Below are 19,994 nucleotides of genomic sequence, written 5' to 3'. Positions count from 1 at the left end.
CATGTGACATGTGGTGTGTCTGCTCATTGTTTCAAAGGTAATAATATATAACATGACAAGTTTTTGTGAAATGCAAGCACACAACCCAATGTCTTGAAGAACTGGTTCATTCTGTTAAGGCTGAATGAGTTTCATATTCGTTAATACCCATATTGAGTCTGTGACTTTATACCCACTTCCAATTTTCCATCCATCCATCCATCCATCTTCTACCGCTTACTCCTTCTTCAGGGTCACGGGAAACCTGGAGCCAATCCCAGGGAGCATCAGGCACAAGGCGGGGTACACCCTGGACAGGGTGCCAATCCATCGCAGGGCACAATCACATACACACTCACACATCCATTCATACACTACAGACACTTTAGACACGCCAATCAGCCCACCATGTATGTCTTTGGACTGGGGGAGGAAACCGGAGTACCCGGAGGAAACCCCCGCAGCACGGGGAGAACATGCAAACTCCGCACACACATGGCTCCGGCGGGAATCAAACCCTGGACCCCGGAGGTGTGAGGCAAACATGCTAACCACTAAGCACTTCCAATTTTACAAATATCAATATTTTTTTTTTCGTATTTCAGAAGAATGTTTAGCAGCAAGATATATTGACCTCATATTCCATCTTCCTTGGTGTTTCCCAAGGCTCAGTCCTCAGCCCACTGCTATTCATATACCTAAATGCTTTTACCATTTTACCAAATGCACTCGGACTGGAATGATAGCAATGTTAAAAACATCCCAAATGCTAGAAATCTGTTTAAACAATGTGGCTTGATATATATAATTTTTTCCAAAAAGCCTTTAGGAATGCCTTTAACAAAAAAAGACTATATTAAAATTGTTCTCACGGCTGGATCAAGAAGCTGTCACAGTGACCTTTTAAAACTCCTACACTTAACGTAACAAAGCAAGTTACGTTGCTCTTTTGTATGCTATTTAAAGACATTCTACATGTTATCGTTGTACATGTTGTCACTGTAAACACCATCATTAGCGTTTTGTATTTTCTATAGACGCCTGTTTTGTAACTGCGCTTGAGGCCATATTATGTAGTTCAAAGTGATATTTCAAGTAATATATTTTTTTTACTGGATCATCAACCAACTAGCTAACTTAAAGTAAGACCAAGCTACCACCTCTACCATCTCACTATCCCTCCATCCATCATCATCTACCCTCTTACCATCCTTCTATCCAACGTCATCCATCTGAACTCCTCTATCATCTAAGTATCACTCCATCCAACCTCCACTACTGTCTATGTATCCCTTCATACAATCAAATCTTCTATCAGACTTCTATCAGACTATCTCTCCATCCAGTTTCCCAGCCCTCCATCCAGCCTCCTCTACCGTCTCACTTCCCCTCCATTCATCTTCCTCTACCAAACCTGCTCTACTATCCCACCTTCATTCTATCTCTACATCCATTTTCCTCTAACAGCCGACTCAGTATCCTTCCAGCCGGCTCAGTATCTTCTTCCCGCCTGTTTAATATCCTTCCACCCATCCTCCCTTTTACTGCTGTTTTTCCCTCTATCTCTGTTTGCTGACCGTTTAATAATCTGACAATCATGTCTGTAAATAATCTGTTCACCTCTGCTCTTTTATTTATTTTTTGGCATGAATTGGTGAAGAGTGTTTGCTGAAAAATGTTTCCTTGTTCGGGTTTATCACTTGGTGCCTACGTGAAGAATGCATGATCAGATAATGCAGGGGAATTTGATGAAATTAGTTTAACGTATGTTCGTGTCATTGAGTGTATCCAGAACTTATAAACAGAATAAACAGAAGTTGTTTGTTCAACACTGAGCATGGTTATGTTTATACACAGTCGAGTAGTTAATGAATTAACATGATATTGAATTTACACTTTTGTATTTGCCAAGATACACCAACTGCAGGAAATAAACCACATGGTTGCGATAATTAATGTAGCCCTTGAACGGCTCAATTTCCACACAGGCAGTGCCATGTAAGCTCATTTTCCTCACTGATCCTTTGGACAGAAATAAAAGCGTCTAAACTGACCGTGAAATTTAATTGCGTGTCATTATGGAAATGTCTCTGCACAACACACTACACACACATAATGCAATTAATATTGCTGTATTTGGTACTCCATTACCGTCTTCAGAGGATAACTATGGGACTATGGTAACAATATATACATTTGCATTTTTATGGCTTATTAAAGCCACTAAGACGGGCAAAGGAAAAAAAGAACAGGAAAGAAAAGGGTTATAAATGGTAAAATAAATAAATAATAAACTGTAAGAGTTGACACAAGACTTCAGGTGTCTATAATTAAGTAAAAATAATGCAACACTGAAAGTTAATTCAGAATTTTAATATTAATAATTAACGACTGTTAAAATTAATTCAGAATTATAATATTAATAATTAAAGACTGTTAAAGTTCATTCAAAATTATAATATTGATAATTAAGGACTGTTAAAGTTCATTCAGAATTATAATATTAGTAATTAAGCACTGTTAAAGTTAGTTCAGAATTATAATATTAGTAATTAAGGACTGTAAAAGTTAATTCAGAATTATAATATTGATAATTAAGGACTGTTAAAGTTCATTCAGAATTATAATATTAGTAATTAAGGACTGTAAAAGTTAATTCAGAATTATAATATTAGTGATTAAGCACTGTTATATAATATTAGTAATTAAGCACTGTTAAAGTTAATTCAGAATTATAATATTGATAATTAAGGACTGTAAAAGTTCATTCAGAATTATAATATTAGTAATTAAGCACTGTTATATAATATTAGCAATTAAGCACTGTTATATTATATTAGTAATTAAGCACTATTAAAGTTCATTTAGAATTATATTAATAATTAAGCACTGTTAAAGTTAATTTATTATTATAACAAAAATTAAGCACTGTTAAATTTAATTTAGAATTATCACAATAATTAAGCACTGTTAAAGTTAATTATAATATTGATAATTAAGTATTGTTAAAGTTAATTCCGCGCCGTGGCTTTCAATGTGTGTGTTTCTTTCTTCTGCTTTTTTTAACGAGCTGTAGTTGTCGATATGTATATAAACAAATCATATAATAAGACAGATTATAATCATAAAATAAATATTTACTGAACTCAGATGACTGCAGTGAGTTATGATGAGTTATGAGTTACATAATGTTGTATGTTTATCCACATTTGAGTGAAGCCCAGAAAAGTTCTCTATGAGGAAGAAGAAATGTGTGAGTGAGAGGAACAAAGAGGAATAAAGGAGACACATGGCACGTAACACCTGGCGAAATGAAAGTATTTTACGCCACTTGGCAGACGTCCTTTCCCAGAGAAATTTACTTTTAGCTCATTTATACACCTGAGCAGGTGAGGGTCATGTCAGGTGAAGGCGTTGGTCATGAGCCCCAGCAGTGGCAGCGCTAGTCCAATTGAGCTAACGTTACGCTCTTATAAAATTATCATCACCATCACCTTATCAGAGAATCAGTACATTCTGTTCTTTACAGCACAGCGTGCAACAAGGCAAATTAACACGCTTTAAGTTTTCACAACTCTCCCTGACTCTGTACCCTAAACTGCCCCTTTGACTTGGAAACTACAGTAGCTCTGCACCTACGAACTGCCCCATGTCTTTAAAACTGTGCCCTATAAAATGCTCTTAGGAAACTAGCGCTTTACCTATGAACTGCCTCTATGTCCCTGATGCCCTATGAACTGCCCCTATGAACTATGCCACATTTACATGCCACTTAAAATGCCCCTATGCCATACCTTGCCTGACTTCTTCAGCACATTCCTTATTATCAAAGTTCTAGAATCAACACACACACACACACACACACACACACACACACACACACACACATACACAAAGAGATTTTCCTTCCTGTACACATTCATTAGAGGACTTGAGCAATCAGCATTCATGCAGTGTTGGGTATTAAGATGCAAAGCATTTGAGTCTCCTTGATTTTCTGCCTTTCTTAAACTATACAGACTGAAAATATACAATTATTCTTTAAATTTATTTACAAATTCACTGAATGTCTGCACTCTGTGAGTTCAACGTCTTCAACCAAGCCGTATGATCAGCAGGGGTGCAGAATACTCAAGTATTATATATACAAGTATAATAAGTATAAAAGTGCAGTCACGTTTCTACTTATTATACTTGTATATATTATACTTATTATATACAAGTAACATTTTGGTGTATGTAAATAATTTTATTTATTCAATTTAATTTATTCAATTGTACACTCACTTAAAGGGAAAAATGATTTATTTATTATTATTTTTACTCCGTACATTTTTTCTGCACCTTCAAATTAGTTGTTGCAAATCTCATACTGCAGGTCTCATCTTCTCTCATCCAGCCTATAGGACTATATACTATACATACATCTAATGGTCTCCGGCACATTTTATTGACATTTCAGTTTAAAGAATCAGGAATCGTGCCAATGTGTGCCGAACTTCTCATGTTTACATGGTGTAGTTAGCGCAAGAGCCACCCGTGTGCATCTGAATATGGATAAGCCACCGGACTGCAGTGTGGAACTTGAGGATGAGCGGCGTTGACCCTACCTCAGTAAAACTTTTCGGAATAAAAATGTAAAAAAAACTTCATCTCCATAGAAGGCATGACCTCATCTAACTTGAAAAGCATGTTGAGGAATGGTTTTGCTATTTTTGTAACATTAACTAGCTTAACTAAATTAGCCGGATTTCTTTGATAATTCCAGTAGCTAATGCAATTGACCAGGCAGCAGATCAATTTCTAGTTAATTAATCTAGTAAATATTGATTGTTTCCAGGATATTTTTGTCATGTATCGTGACAGAGCGGAGATAGGATGGATGCAAGTGCAGTATGAACAGTGTTTATTTTAAAAGAGAGACAGGCAGACAAATCCAAAACGTGATCCAAAAACATAATCCAAAACAGGCACAGGTCAGGTGATCAATCCAGCATGAACTAACTCTAAACATGGAACGTGACTATGACTACTATACGAACTAATCTAACTCTATGATAATCTTCCGCGTTGTGTGCTGGGAGGCACGCGGTATATATGTGGACATATATGTGTCGGTAGTCTTGGGCGTGGGCTGAACTTGGGCGACCGGGTCGGTAGACTTGGGCGTGGACTGAACCTGGGTGACCAGGTCAGTAGACTTGGGCGTGGGCTGAACTTGGGCGACCGAGTCGGTAGACTTCAGCGTGGGCTGAACTTGGGCGACCGGGTCGGTAGACTTGGGCGTGGGCTGAACTTGGGTGACCGGGTCGGTAGACTTGGGCGTGGGCTGAACTTGGGTGACCAGGTCGGTAGACTTGGGCGTGGGCTGAACTTGGGTGACTGGGTCGGTAGACTCGGGTGTGGGCTGAACTTGGGCGACCGGGTCGGTAGACTTGGGCGTGGGCTGAACTTGGGCGACCGGGTCGGTAGACTCGGGCGTGGGCTGAACTTGGGCGACCGGGTAGGTAGACTCGGGCTTGAGCAGAACGTGGTCGGCCGTATCAGTAGACTCGGGCTTGAGCAGAACTTGGTTGGCCGTATCAGTAAACTTGGGTGTGAGCAGAACGTGGTCGGCCATGTCAGTAGACTTCGGCGTGAGCAGAACTTGGTTGTTAGGCTTAGATATTAGCGGAACTTGGTCAACTGGATCAGCAGGCTTGGACGTGACATCAGAGACTTGAGACTTGACTTGGACTTCAGAGACTGGAGACTTGACTTGGACCTCAGGGACTTGAGACTTGACTTGGATTTCAGAGACTTGAGACTTGACTTGGACTTCAGAGACTGGAGACTTGACTTGGACTTCAGAGACTGGGGACTTGACTTGGACTTCAGAGACTGGAGACTTGACTTGGACTTGGATTTCAGAGACTTGAGACTTGGACTTGGATTTCAGAGACTTGAGACTTGACTTGGACTTCAGTGACTGGAGACTTGACTTGGACTTGGACCTCAGGGTTGAGCTCCGGTGCTGAAGCCTCCCTGTTGACCTCTAGCTGGAGCTCGGCAGGTGAGCCCACCTCGTGGGTCTCAGGTTCGAGCTCTGAGGTCGCCAGGTTGACCTCAGGCTGGAGCTCCGGAGCTGAGACCTCCCCGTAGGTCTCGTGCTGGAGCTCTGACGCTGCCATGTGGACCTCTGGCTGGAGCTCGGCAGGTGAGACCTCCTCGTGGGTCTCAGGTTCGAGCTCCGAGGTCGCCAGGTTCACCTCCGGCTGGGGCTCAGGTGCGGAGACCTCCGACGGGTGCTCAGAGGTCACCCTGTTGACCCCGGGCTGAATCTCTGCACGGGCTCTCCGGTGGAGTTTCTTATGCTCCCGCCAGCTGCTCTTGAAGCATTCCTGAGAGCAGTAGAATGCTTCCTGGAGACCCAGTTGTTTGCAGGTAGGGCATTGTAGCTAGGTCTCCCTCCTGCAGCCCTCAGACATGCATGTCGGTGCCACCTCCTCCACGTTGGCTGGAACCTGAAGCGGATCGGTGGAGGCTGACCTGTCAATCCCCTCATAATAGAGGTTAAAGGGCAGGTCAGGCTGGGGCTGTCCATTGACTCTCCACCCCAGTAAATCCAGACCATGAAGCTGCCCTGGTTGCGTGAACTCCTCCATAAAAAGTTCTGCAAATTGAGTGACATCCTGGAGGGCAGAGGACTCAGTGCTCACCAGCTGCTCCGCCCAGTCACGGGCCGGACCACATAACAGGGTTAAACATGAATCAAGGTCGTGGTCACGAAAAACAGGGTCGATAAACAAAACGAGAAACATGAACTATGACGAGGAACTGGGAGCGGATAATCCAGCGTGAACTAACTCTAAACATGGACCATGACTATGACTACTATACGAACTAATCTAACTCTATGATAATCTTCCGCGTTGTGTGCTGGGAGGTGCGCAGTATATATGTGGACATGAGCGTCTAAACTGCTAGCAGCTGAGGGCAATACAGACACACGTGAAATCCCAGCCAATGATAGAACAGGGAGGAGACATGACAGAAACATAAACAAAACACGTGTCCAGATGTCACTATTTTCAACAATGGAAAAGCAGGTGCTCGCGCATTCGCGCTTAGAGCACGCTGCTTCAAGGGGGAATCATGACAATTTTCTTCAGTTTCTTCAGTTCAGCCTTCAACAAAATCGACCCACAGCAACTGATAACAATGCCAAGCCTGCTGGGTCTGACCACCTCCTTCTGCAACTGGATCCTGGCCTTTCCGGCCATATCTCCACCTCCAGCACCACCACACTGAACACCGGTGCCCCACAGGGCCGTGTGCTCAGTTCACTGCTGTTCACACTGCTGGATCATGACTGTGCTGCAAAATTCAGTTCTAATCACATCATCAAATTTGAAAATATGGCTGAAAAACAGCTGAGAAGATCATCAGAGTCTCTCTCCCGACCGTCGACACCTTATTCCACCCCTCTCACCCCTCTCATGGACTATTCACCCTCCTGACATCTGGCAGAAGGTACAGGAGCATCCGTGCCACCACGAGCAGACTCCTCATCAATTTCTTCCCCGAGGAAATGAGATTACTCAACACCCTGCTGCTATACTCGTGCTGCTACGTTTATTTATCTCCCTGTACTCATCTGTTGTATATAAAATATACATGAAATAAACACGAGGGGGACCTAGTATGAGTAGTATGTAATTTTATTGAGAATTCACTGGGCTGACATTCACCTAAGACACAACACACACAGATAAGCAAGGCGCAAACCATACATGTATTTGATTAGTGCGGCAGGCCTCAGAGCATAGGTGGACGGTCAACTAAGAGACACACACACACAGAGGCCTATGCCGCCACGCACACACATACAGAAGGAAAACAGAACATTATAAGAATAATAAAAGAAGTATTAGGATATTATAAGGATAATATAAGGATTATAAGGATATTATAAAGATATTGTGAAGTATGGAGTACAGAAAAGGGGATAAAATACTTGCAAGCAGTATAACCAGATATAAAACAGAAATGTAGGGCAAATATGAAAAGAAAAAACCATTATAAAACAGAAATACAGAAAAATGTGAAAGAAACTTACTCATAATGCACTTGAAGGTGTGGAGGATTCTTTTCTCACGAGAAAAAGTCAGGAGTAACACAGACGAAGGCCTTAATTTTTAAGAGAGAGCCAAGACGGGCCGTTTATAAGGGTAGTTGAGCCAAGTTGCACCTGTGAGATAACCGTCGATGGGAACGGCTAGGGCCGCGAGATAACCGTCGATGGGAACGGCTAGGGCCGCAAGATAACCGTCGATGGGAACAGCGGACCCCGTGAGACCAAGGTCTCTCCGAAATGTTGAGTCTCGTACCTATTGTTATTATGGGAAGGCTCTTTCGAAAACCTAATGGTGTTCGGGGAAGGCTCTTTCTAAAACATAATGGTATTGTGGGAAGGTGCTTTCTAAAACATATTGATGTCTGGGTCATCCTTACCCTAAGAAAACTGTATAAATAGAAGAGCTTCAGCTCTGTTTTTTTTTAGATCGCATTTTGGGACGTCTCAAACTGTGTGGATCTCGTGTGGTGGAACGGAACGAATAAACCTGGACCCTAGCTTCTTCTCACTCACGGCTGGTGTCTTATTTTTCTTTCTCCAATTGAATATGTGAGTATCTGTTTCTATGTTAAGTGTCTTCAGGTAAAAGGCAAAATTTGGACCTACACGTCTCATGCTGTTGCGTATTTGCACTTTATGTAGTCTTGTGTATTGTTCTGTGTTGCACCATAGTCCTGATTAAACGACATTTCATTCCAATGTACAGTATACAAGCTACTGTATGTAGAGGTATGACAATAAAATCCCACATGAAACGACTTGACTTGATATTTTACTTCTGATTAATTCATTAGCAGACTACGTTGTGTTAATCACTGAACCACATATTTGCTTATAACAGTTTTAGATAAGTAATCAATTTTACTTTTCATATAAAATCATGGTATTACAGTTCATCAGTTAAAAAAAACGTACCTTTAATTTTTTTTAATACTTCAGTATGCTTAAAAAGTATTAACATTCACTTGAGTAAAAAATTTTTTGTCTGGATAGGCCTACAATTTTTTTGTTTGTTTGTTCGACAGATTGTCAATCACACAAGTATAATTTCCGAGCACTTCTCCAACCCTGATTATCAGGAATTGCCAAGACCAGTTTTGAGATCTTTATTTAGTTACAGCACTGAGGAATGTGTACAACAAGGATGTAGGGTTTTTACTTCACGATCACTTTGCAAATCACCTGCATTCTTTGAACAAATACCAAACAAGGGGAAAACCCAAAGTCCAAATTGATACTGCGATGTGACAGACACAATTATATGTAATTCAAGACAGTTTTTATATCTGCTATAACCTAAATGATAACTACAGTTTTGTGGATATCCCTCAACATTAAACGTAATAGATAAAAGTATAATCGACCGGTCTTTAACAAATAAAAAATTCTTGGCGATTTGCTGTGGTATAAGAGTTGCTGTTATATGAAAATAATCTACTTTGGTGTGGTATCGTTTACTCAGCACCCCAATACTTATCGTTAGGTCTACTCATGCCACGAATGCTATTTCCCATCCTGCATTGTGGCCTACAAACCTGGCCATCATAGAACACTCAAACATAGACACGTTCACTCTCACCTTTTTAAGCCTCACTATTATTATCACGCACACCTGCATTCCATTCTCAGCACAATCACAGCCACAGTACAAAAGGACTTTCATTCCACTCACTCACTCACTCACTGTGAAGAATATGCTCCATTATTTGTGTTTGTGACGATACCAAACCTGCTTATATCTCTGCTCATGTTTCTCTTACTGACCTTGTTTTGCCTAGTGTTTTCCGATATTGTCCTGCCTCAATTCAATTCAATTCACTTCAGTTTTATTTGTATAGCGCTTTTAACACCGGACATTGTCTCAAAGCAGCTTTACAGAAACATATAAACACAGGATACAGATTTTAAGTGTGTGGATTAATCTCAATTGAGTAAGCCAGTGGCGACGGTGGCAAGGAAAAACTCCCTAAGACAATATGAGGAAGAAACGTTGAGAGGAACCAGACTCAGAAGGGAACCCATAGTCATCTGGGTAACAAGGGATAGTGTGAAAGTAAAAGAAAGTTCATTATGGTTTTTACATGAAATCTGTTTTGTTGAAATAGTCCACTGTTCACTAAAGGAGACTTGAGTGCAAAACTACATGTAGTAATTGTAGTCCCAAGGCCATTTTACCTACCGTAGTCCCAGTAACCACCGCGAGAATGTCCATGTGGAATTGAGGTCCAAAACCATTTCATGGTACAAACCATTTCATGTTTTGCCAACATTTTGGTTTGACTGCCCCGATCTCTAATAAACACCTCTACCTGCATTCTCATCTGTCTGTCCTTTCCTCACATGACACTTATTTAATTCCTTACCATTTTTATTATTTGTAATATTGTTCTAACCTCTGAAATAATAAAATAAATACATTTTCCCCCAATTTTGCCCAAGGATTATACAAGCATTTTAAGTTGCATGGTTTTGTACCTGCATCACAGTGAATAACAAAGGAACGATAGACTTGTAGTTCTCTTGTAAGACAAAGTTGTTCTTGAATTATGGGCTTAACAAAATATGCTCCTGTTGTTTTCAGACATGACTTAACAAAGGCAAGCATGTGTTATAGAAAGGTTGTTTGTCTGGAATTATGCTATGAGACATGATTTATACTGTGCTATATGGGTGTTGGTTGGTTTTGCTCAGGTGTTATACACCTGTATTCCTGTATTTCTATGCACTTCTCATCATTGTGATTTGTCACCAGTACTTTAAAAGTGTACTGGCCCTAGTGTAACAGGTTTTAATATATTGCGAAATATGTGTGCGGGCAAAGAGGTTTTTAAAAAGAATTGGATTAATTTAAAAAGAGCTTTATTTTCATGTTTAGAAAATTCAAGACACTGTACAATATATCATTACTTATTGTAAATACTACAGAAATCAAATAATGTTATAAATACAATCACCGAAATTTCACATATATAGTTAATCAGGCTACAATTTTGCTGATTTTTTTTTGTATTACTTTTTTTTTTTTAAATAGATGATATTTACAACAGTAAAAAAAAAAAAAAAAAAAAAAAAAACCTTCTCATTCAGTAATCTATGTGTACTTCCTTAAAATGAAAATAAAATGTAGCTTTAAGGCAGCTTATTCCTGATTTTTATCATCCTTCAAGAGCATTTATTAAAAGAAGTTCCATGTGTCCAGCTCAGTTTCTCTAGTGAACACGAAACACCAACATTTGTACTATATTTATTACAGAAATGAAGTTTGAAACTCATCACTGCCATCACAAGGATCTCCAAATCTGGCACATGGACAATTCACGACATTTAGGAAGTAAATACTCCCCTTTGATCCAAAAGTCTTTAAGCAACATCTGATACAATGGACTATACTTTAAAAAAAATTAAGCAGCAACCATATATTTGTTATCAATATCCACTGAGAAGCCAAATATGCAAATATGTTACGTACTGTGAACATTTATATTGTCTAACTGCAAACAGCTGAGGTCAGATGAATGTTCTGAAGTGGGAAATAGGAAGCTGAGGCAAGTCCTGAACTCCCGGTTGGCATGAAATTTCCCACACAGACAAATCTGTAAGAACTTTTAGTACCTCGTTAGCCTTATTAGTGCTAAACTAGCATTATTGCTGCCTTCTTGCATGGATTTTGAAAATCATAATTCATAATCATAGAGAACTTTGTGTTACTTTCTTCAATTTTTTTTCTGGTGATGGCCAGATCAATGTATTTCTGTCTAAAGTAACTCTAAGCTTTATTTCAATTCTGGTTCTTAATCACAAAGACATAGCAATGAGATGGTCTATACAAGCCAGTATACTGCTTCAGGAACTCAATTTGAATCGGTATTGTTTATATTGATAACTGCTGGTATGACAGTGAGATTAGCTGCAAATTTTTTAATAGATATTGCTATAAAATCGAAAGAAATGTTTTGGGGGCAAAAGGGCCATCCTTTGCTAAATTAGTCTTTCATATAATTGCAGTGGATGCAATGTTCAAAACTGTGCCCTGAATCTCGATCACGTTCGATTCCAGTCTGGTGGTTTAGCTTAGCCTATAGCAAAACAGTATCAAACATGTGGGGAAAAAATGTATTTCAACCTGAGAGCTGACTGGTTTATTAAATATTTATACAAATCTGAAGTTCTTAGCATATTTTTCCGCTCTCGAGTCTAAATGGTGAGTTTGAAAAGAGAAGTTTCAGATGTTCTGGAGTGATCTGGACAAAGGATGCTGAGGATGGTTTCGTTTTATCCAGTGGGGGACTGAGCATTGTTTTCTCTGACATCATACCAGAGTTGATGGCTCCAGTCTGGGCTACATCTTTACTATACCCTGGGAATTTGAGGTCTGGTTGGTCTGGGATCCTCACAGTAGCAGGAGGAACTTGCTTACTGCATGTTTCTTGCTCCTGAAAAACTCTTTGAGGGGATTTAAAGTGAGAAACATGACTATAAAAAGGAAACTTGGCAGGTTGAGGTATTTGCAAGGGCTTGACAGCAAACGGTTTGCTCTCGGGTGCCTGTTTTTCATAAGCACTCTTGCTAGCATTCATGTTGATGTCCCCCTTTTTGATGTTTCTCACTTGGTTCTTCAGGCTCAGATCTGCAGGTTGATCAGCGTTAGTTTCAGAGGTCATTCTTTCAGGCAATGATGGAGTTTCGTTGGGCTTGGAACTTGGTAGATGATATTGATTAGATGCTGTGTTCAAAAGGAGACCTCCCTTGATCAAATTCTGGAGCAAAGACAATGGGATTTGGATTTCCATTCCTGCATATGGTTCTAATGGAAAAGTGGGGTTTATGGTTCCTGGGTTCAGTTGAGATGTGGTAGAGGAGCCTGATTTGGACACTGGCACTTGTAGACTTTGTTGCGGTGCCTGTTTGGTTTGGACTGTGCTGGGGTAATTTGGCCTATGAGAAGGAGGAGAAGGAGGAGAAGTGGAACTTGGAGCCACATTCCACATGTTTGGACTGCTGGAGCAAGAAGACGTGAGGTTGATCACATGTGATTCTTCCCTTATTGTCTGATTTATGAGTGCTTGCGCAGGAGGTGGAGCTTCGCCGACTCCTGACTGGTTGCCTTGTTGAAGTGGCGGAGCTTCATTTAAAAACTTGGGCTCCTTCTTTTTCACGCTGGGGGACGTGAAAGATGATGGAATGTTGCTGGATGTCTCCAGTCTGCCTTGTTTCTTGCTGAGGTTCAGAGGCTCCGTCCATCCTGAGGATGATTTGTACTCCTGAGCGAGGTGACGCAGGAACTCCAGTGATTGTTTAACGGTTCCCGTCTCCATTGGTGAAGGAGGGATGTAGGACGTCACGGGCCGACTGTGAAGTGGAGAGCTGAGGGATGGGACGGAGGGCAGGGACACGGCCAAGTAGCTTGGCAGAGATATGGGACTGGGTTGGAGGTACTGTAGCAAAAACACATGGAGGAGAATAAACAAATGAAGAAAGTTTTTTTAATCAGTAGATAAATAAATAAATACAATTTAGCAAAGTAGAAGAATGAAGTGATGATTAAACTAAAAAACAAAAACATCAAGCAAACAAAAAAATCATAATAATGAATCGATAATTAAACAAATTACTGAACCGAAAAGTAAAGAAATACACATTTAATTATTGATTAATATAGGTAAATAAATAATTAATAAATATATAAGTTTTTCATGTTGGGTTTATTCAACTGAAAATTTGTTATTTAAATAATTTGCAAATAATTTAACAAATAAACAAACAAATATTTAGTTCATTGATATATTTCTATCCCCGCATTAACAAATTAGTTAAATAAATCACTGAATTAACAAACACTCGCAATTCAATTGACAGATGAATGAAATAAAGGATAAAAGGTAAATAATAATTACTTTTTTATATAAAAAACAATTACTTAAGTAAATTAAATTAATGAATAAAAAAGTTTGTTCAATTATAGTAATATTAATTGTGTTTTTTAAAAATAAATATTTCATATCCTGTTCAAAATGTTATATGAAATACAAGATGAAAAGGTTGAATGTTTATAGGTAGAGCGGTAGATAGTGTGTAGGTAGTTGTTTTTAAATGAACAATAATGCTTTTATTTTGCATTTATTTATAAGCTCTAATTGGCAGAAATGCCATGCCCTCCTGCTGATGAAATAAACTGCGGCCTGCAGTTGGATATCATTATTCCATCTCAAACTATTAGTGATTAAAATAAAAAATTTAACTTGTGCCATCGGGACCCTCGTTCCCTCATTCGACCGGGCCAGTTTCACAGGGTTACAGTACAGAGAGTGTGTGTACCTGATTATACTGGTGTAACGATGTGAAGTCTACACGTTTGTGGCCCTGGTTGTACTCATCATCAGGGTGGAAGCGTTTACGCTGTCGAGGCAGTGTGATGGGAACCTCGTCTCCGTATCCGGCTAAGTGATACTCGTACGGAAGAAGGAGTCTGGACACAGAGAGATCAGGTTTAATAAGCAAAGGCACAAAAGAGACGAGTTTTAATCTCTGGAATATTTCACTGATCTCACTTTTCATAGTGTCGGCGTGTGCAGGTAGCTGCGCTGGTGCTGCGAGGGTTTCCTCCCAGGATGTTGTAGACTTTTTTCCAGAGCTGCTGTGCTGTTACCTGCCAAATCACACACACACACACACAGAGCTGTAAACACTCACAACCATTACACCTATACATCAAGATTATACGCTTCTAAACCTGACCATCGTCTAATGTATGTGTGTAGTCCAGCTACATGATCTGATTTACTAAAATGTACTGAAATGTTTCTTCTTGTTGACTTGCTGGTTTATACATGTATCATTTCCCTGACTACCTGGACCACCAGTTGCTGCCTTAACCAAGAGCAAAAATGGACAGAATTGATATGTGAACAACAACAACAACAACAACAACAACAACAACAATAACAAAGCTATTTGGAAATAAAATGTTATGCTTTGCTGCAATATCTTGTGATCAAACATTATTTTTGGATGTATTGTTTCTTGGCATGTACAGACGTCTACGTTCTAGTCTGTCTGATGTTCCGGATAAAGCTATATACTGTATACAAGATATGTATGTATGTATGTACAAGTTATAAATATAACTTTTATAATAGGGGTTTGTGATTTCCACCAATGTGACACAATGAAACATGTTATATCCTGAAGAATACAACATAGAGATGAACTATTAGCTTTGCTTTATTATAACATTGTTGTTGTTGTTGTTGTTGTTGTTATTTTTAAAACATTTAAATACGTTGTATTTGACAGTTGTATTTGGTACTATTCACTAGAATGGCAGTTTTAAGCATGCATGATTGTAAATAAGCTTGGCGTGATATGATATAATTAGAGATGACACAGATCTGATATCCAGTATCGCTATGACAGCAAAAAAATGGTAGATCGGATTTCGGAGAAAATGTATCGGATATCAGATCCTGTAACAAATCTCAAAGATTGGAATCAGATTTGGATTTGTAGTTGTCTTTTTTCTCTTGTTAGGACTGATTTTTTTTATTACTTTTATTGCCTCAATTCAGTTAAAAAAAAACTAATTTAAAATATGAATATTATAAATGATAACACTTACTATATAAATGAATGAACACTTTATTGTTATTTGTAATTGTGGTTAATGAGTTGATGTTTACCTGGTGATATCCTCCCAATTCCATCACCGCTTTAAACATCAGGTACAGATTAACTACAGCAGGAGAGAACACACACACACACACACACACACACACACACACAGAATGCATTAAGATCTTTATCATGCTTTATTTTCTTTATTTCTTTAAAAAGTTCATTCTTCCCCATCTCTCTCTCTCTCTCTCTCTGTCTCTCTCTCTCTGTCTGTCTGTCTCTCACTCTCTCTGTCTGTCTCTCTCTGTCTCTCTCTCTCTCTGTCTGTCTATCTCTCACTCTCTCTGTCTGTCTCTCTCTCTCTCTCTCTGTCTGTCTCTCACTCTCTCTGTCTGTCTCTGTCTCTCTGTCTCTGTCTCTCTGTCTCTCTCTCTCTCTCTCTCTCTCTCTCTCTCAGAGTCTCTCACTCACTCTGTTTGAAGCCGAGGTGAGGGATTCTCTCTATCGGCGTGTCTCTCTGCTTCATAAAGAAGTGGAGGTCTTTGAGGAAGCTCTCCTCCGTCATGCTCTCTGTTTTCTCTTCATTTTTCTGCTTCAGTTTGACCTGCTCCATCGCTCCAGCCTGAAAATGTACAAGCGGTACAACAGTTAATCTTTTTAATTTTAATAACGAATTCAGATCATATTTGTTCTCATCTGTTCTATTCTAACATGACTTGTTGTTTGTATTTATCTGTCTCCCCCACCACCCACCCCCATGTTCTTCTATTTGTACACCCCTTGCTCTAATCACTTAATTGCTTTAATCACATTTTAATTTTCATTTAATTATAACACTTTTATGTTATTATATTATTCTTTTCTGATCTATTCTATGTCATGAATGTGGCTTTACACGTTGCACAATGAAATAGAAATATGTGATATGCGATAGCAGTCGTTAGCGCTCTGGATTTGATGCGGACTGTTTTAACGAGACACAGATGACATTACAAGCGTATAATAACGCAACGACTCTCGGTGTCAGCTTTCAGGCCGATTTCAGGTCACAGCACAACAGGTTTGGCCGCTTGGGGTGTGTTTGCCGTGTGAATCAGACTTATATTTGATGAAAAACGGGACAGACGTCGATCCGAAAGTTCGATCAAACAGCAGAACAAAGCACGCTTACAGAAGCGTGATGAGTCGTCACATTTCTGACCTGGTGATCAAACAGGCCTAATCCGTCCGAGACAAGGCCGCAGTGTGGCAGGAAAAGAGAAGAATAAACACCGTGTGCAATGAGAACATATTTTGAGAAGTTTGTGTGTCTGAAAATCAACAACCAAGTGCAGGTCACGGTGTTAGAAGATGCCGCTCGCAGTACATCTCACCACAAACGTGACAGAAACTGACGCGTTCGGTGATCTAAGATGAACACAGATACTTTTTTCACGGATACTTTCACGAGATGGTGGTGCAAGTTTACACGTACCTCAAACACTGCGTCTGATTAGATAAAAACGCTCAGCTCTTATTTCAACCCTAGTCCTGTTTCATATAATTATACTAGCTATATTGTGCTCCAACGCACGCACGTCTCTCTCTAGGAGTTGTTACCATTGTGAAATTAAATTAGTTAATACAGGGGTTAAATTAGTGGGGACAGATTGTGACCTCTGTGTTATTCTTTGTATTCTTATAATACTACGGTCATGCGATCATTTGCTGCCTAGCAACTTAATAAAAGAAGGAAAAAAACCCACCCTGGTGTGTTTTCTTTCTGTACTAACGCCTCTCTAACAGAGTGTTAGGCTATATTCTCAGAAATATTATAGGATCCTGATCTGTTCGGACTAGCATGAAGACACGGAGACATTTTTTTTTTTGCAGAAGTTCCACAATATTAAAAATCTATACGTAACTATAAATGGATAAATAAATAAAAGAGTACAAGGTGTCATTATTTAATACATAGATTGCTGTAATTACTGTTCTAAGAGGAATAAAAGACTTTGGGGCGTGCTGCTACAGGAAAACAATGAATATCAGGGTTGTATTTGTACTAGCATGAGGAGATTTTGTGTATGGGGATGTTTTACTACATTAAATATAACTATAAACAGATAAAAGGACAACGTGTCATGTTTAAGAACTAAAATATTGTACAAATTGACAAATTGCTATGGTATAAATATAAAAAACGAATAAAACACTCCAGAACATGCTGTTGTGGGAAAATAATCAACTTCAAGGTGTACGAGGAGATGTTATATGTGGATATGGCCATAAATATAAAGGGATAAAAAAATACCATATGTTGTTCTTTAATTAATTAAATATTGTAATCTTTAGCAAATTGCTGTAGTAAGAGAAATAAAACACTTCAGGGTGTGCTGTTATAGGAAACTAATTAACTTCAGGGTGCTGTTTGTAATACCAATACCAAAGAAATGCGTTTTTGTGGATGTTTTACTACATTAAGCATAACTATAAATGGATAAAAAAAAAAAAAAACTACCAAGTGCCATTATATAATTAATAAATTGCTGTTATTGCTGAAGTAAGAGGAATAAAAGACTTCAGGGTGTGCTATTATAGGAAAACAATGAATATCAGGGTGGTATTTGTATTAGCATGAGGAGATTTTTTGTCTGTGGATATTGTACTACATTAAATATAACTATAAATGGATAAAAAATAAAATGTGTCATTCTTTAATTAATGAAATATTGTCATTTTTAGCAAATTGTTGTAGTACGAGGAGTAATACACTTCAACATGTGCTGTTATCGGATAATAATCAGCTTCAGGGTGGTATTTGCACCTGCATGAGGACGTTTTTCTTTTTTCAACATTTCAAGTAGCTACAAACAGATAAAAAGTACAACATGTTCTTTAATTAATGAAATATTGTAAATGTAGGAAATTTGCTGTGGTATGAGAGGGTTAAAACTCTTCTGGATATGCTGTTGCAGGAGAATAATAATAATAAAAATAATAATAACTTTTGGGTTGTGACAGGGTTGTGCATCGTTGCTGTATTTTTCCATTATCAACTTATCATTGAGTGGAAATATGAGTAAAAAAAAACAAACAAACAAAAAAACAAAACAAAATCAGTCTGATTCCCAACAGCAAAAATAAATAAAATAAAAAAATTTTAAAAATTTAAAAAATAAAATAATTCATTGTTCAACCAACAGTTTCAGAAATATTATCTTGAATTGTTGATAACTATCGGGTGAATGCAGTGATCCATGGATGTTAAAAGGGGCGGAGTCAGAGATCAGGAGATAGACGTCAAAGTCAAAGGTGTGGCACTTGATTTCTATCATTTATAGCATTTAAGAAGTGTGTGATTTCCGTGTTAAAAGAAAGTGGAATTCAGTCCATTTCTCCCCTGTCTCTCATAACCTAAAGGACCAGTTCTCTTACATGTGTTAAGCTTACAGTTTATCATCCTGCAAAATGCATCTTTAAATCATCACACACTCGCTTTGTAGCTCCGGGGGAAAATAATTCAGACACTAAACATGTCTTGGCTGGTGGAAAGCCCGCCTAGTCCTTCAATATCAGGACTTCCTTACATTCGCATTTAACAGATCCTTTAAACACTTTGTCATGCAGATTAAAAAGCAAGACTGAAATATATAACATTATATTTTATATATCCCTAACCCACAAACCCTAACCTTAACCCTAATTAATTCCTCAATGATTCCTTAATGTCACTATATATATATATATATATATATATATATATATATATATATATATATATATATATATATATATATAAAGCTATTGGATTTGATGCATTTCTGATTATATTCTACTGTGTAAAAAATTCAGGATTTTTCACACAAACAAATACTTCCCTTAGGAAACTAATTTTTATAAAAGATTGTAATGTACAAACAAAATAAATCCAACTGAATAATTTAAACTGGGGAAAAGAGACCTGGACAGTCACTGACACATGCAAGACACGACTTAACTACATAGAATTAAGCTTGTGAAATGTATGTTAGTTTAATCAGTGTGTATGAAATTGTGCGTTCAGGAGAATCGCGCTATAAAAATGTGCGTACACAGTGAACATATGTCAAATTTTGAATAGTTAATTAATATATTTTTTTTTCTGATTAAGTTCAATTAAAAAAAAACTGGTGCAAAAACGGTGCATTTAAAAAATGTAAAACAAAAATGTTCACGTTCATTTTCATAAGATGAAGTTTAGAGGTAAAATATTAATAATTACCCAGTAAAGATCACTTTAATCCTGCATTTGATGTGCTCACGTGTG

The 19,994-nt window shown here is 38.4% G+C and overlaps 1 protein-coding gene across 1 annotated transcript in view; it reads right to left on the bottom strand.

Moving 5' to 3' along the window:
• Nucleotides 1-11,798: 11,798 nt before the first annotated feature.
• The window catches only part of arid6 (AT-rich interaction domain 6), a 9,368-nt gene continuing 1,172 nt past the window's right edge, over nt 11,799-19,994 (bottom strand). Inside the window, exons 2-6 of the mRNA XM_053649482.1 lie at nt 16,178-16,328; nt 15,772-15,824; nt 14,644-14,741; nt 14,411-14,561; nt 11,799-13,530 (exon numbers count right to left, since the gene is read on the bottom strand). Of these exons, the coding sequence (XP_053505457.1) occupies nt 12,265-13,530; nt 14,411-14,561; nt 14,644-14,741; nt 15,772-15,824; nt 16,178-16,319 (1,710 nt within the window). The 5' untranslated portion in view covers nt 16,320-16,328 and the 3' untranslated portion in view covers nt 11,799-12,264. The remainder of the gene's footprint in view (nt 13,531-14,410; nt 14,562-14,643; nt 14,742-15,771; nt 15,825-16,177; nt 16,329-19,994) is intronic.

This window comes from Ictalurus furcatus, chromosome 18, assembly GCF_023375685.1.
Source record: "Ictalurus furcatus strain D&B chromosome 18, Billie_1.0, whole genome shotgun sequence".
NCBI lineage: Eukaryota > Metazoa > Chordata > Actinopteri > Siluriformes > Ictaluridae > Ictalurus > Ictalurus furcatus.
This window is presented reverse-complemented; position numbering and strand designations above follow the sequence as displayed.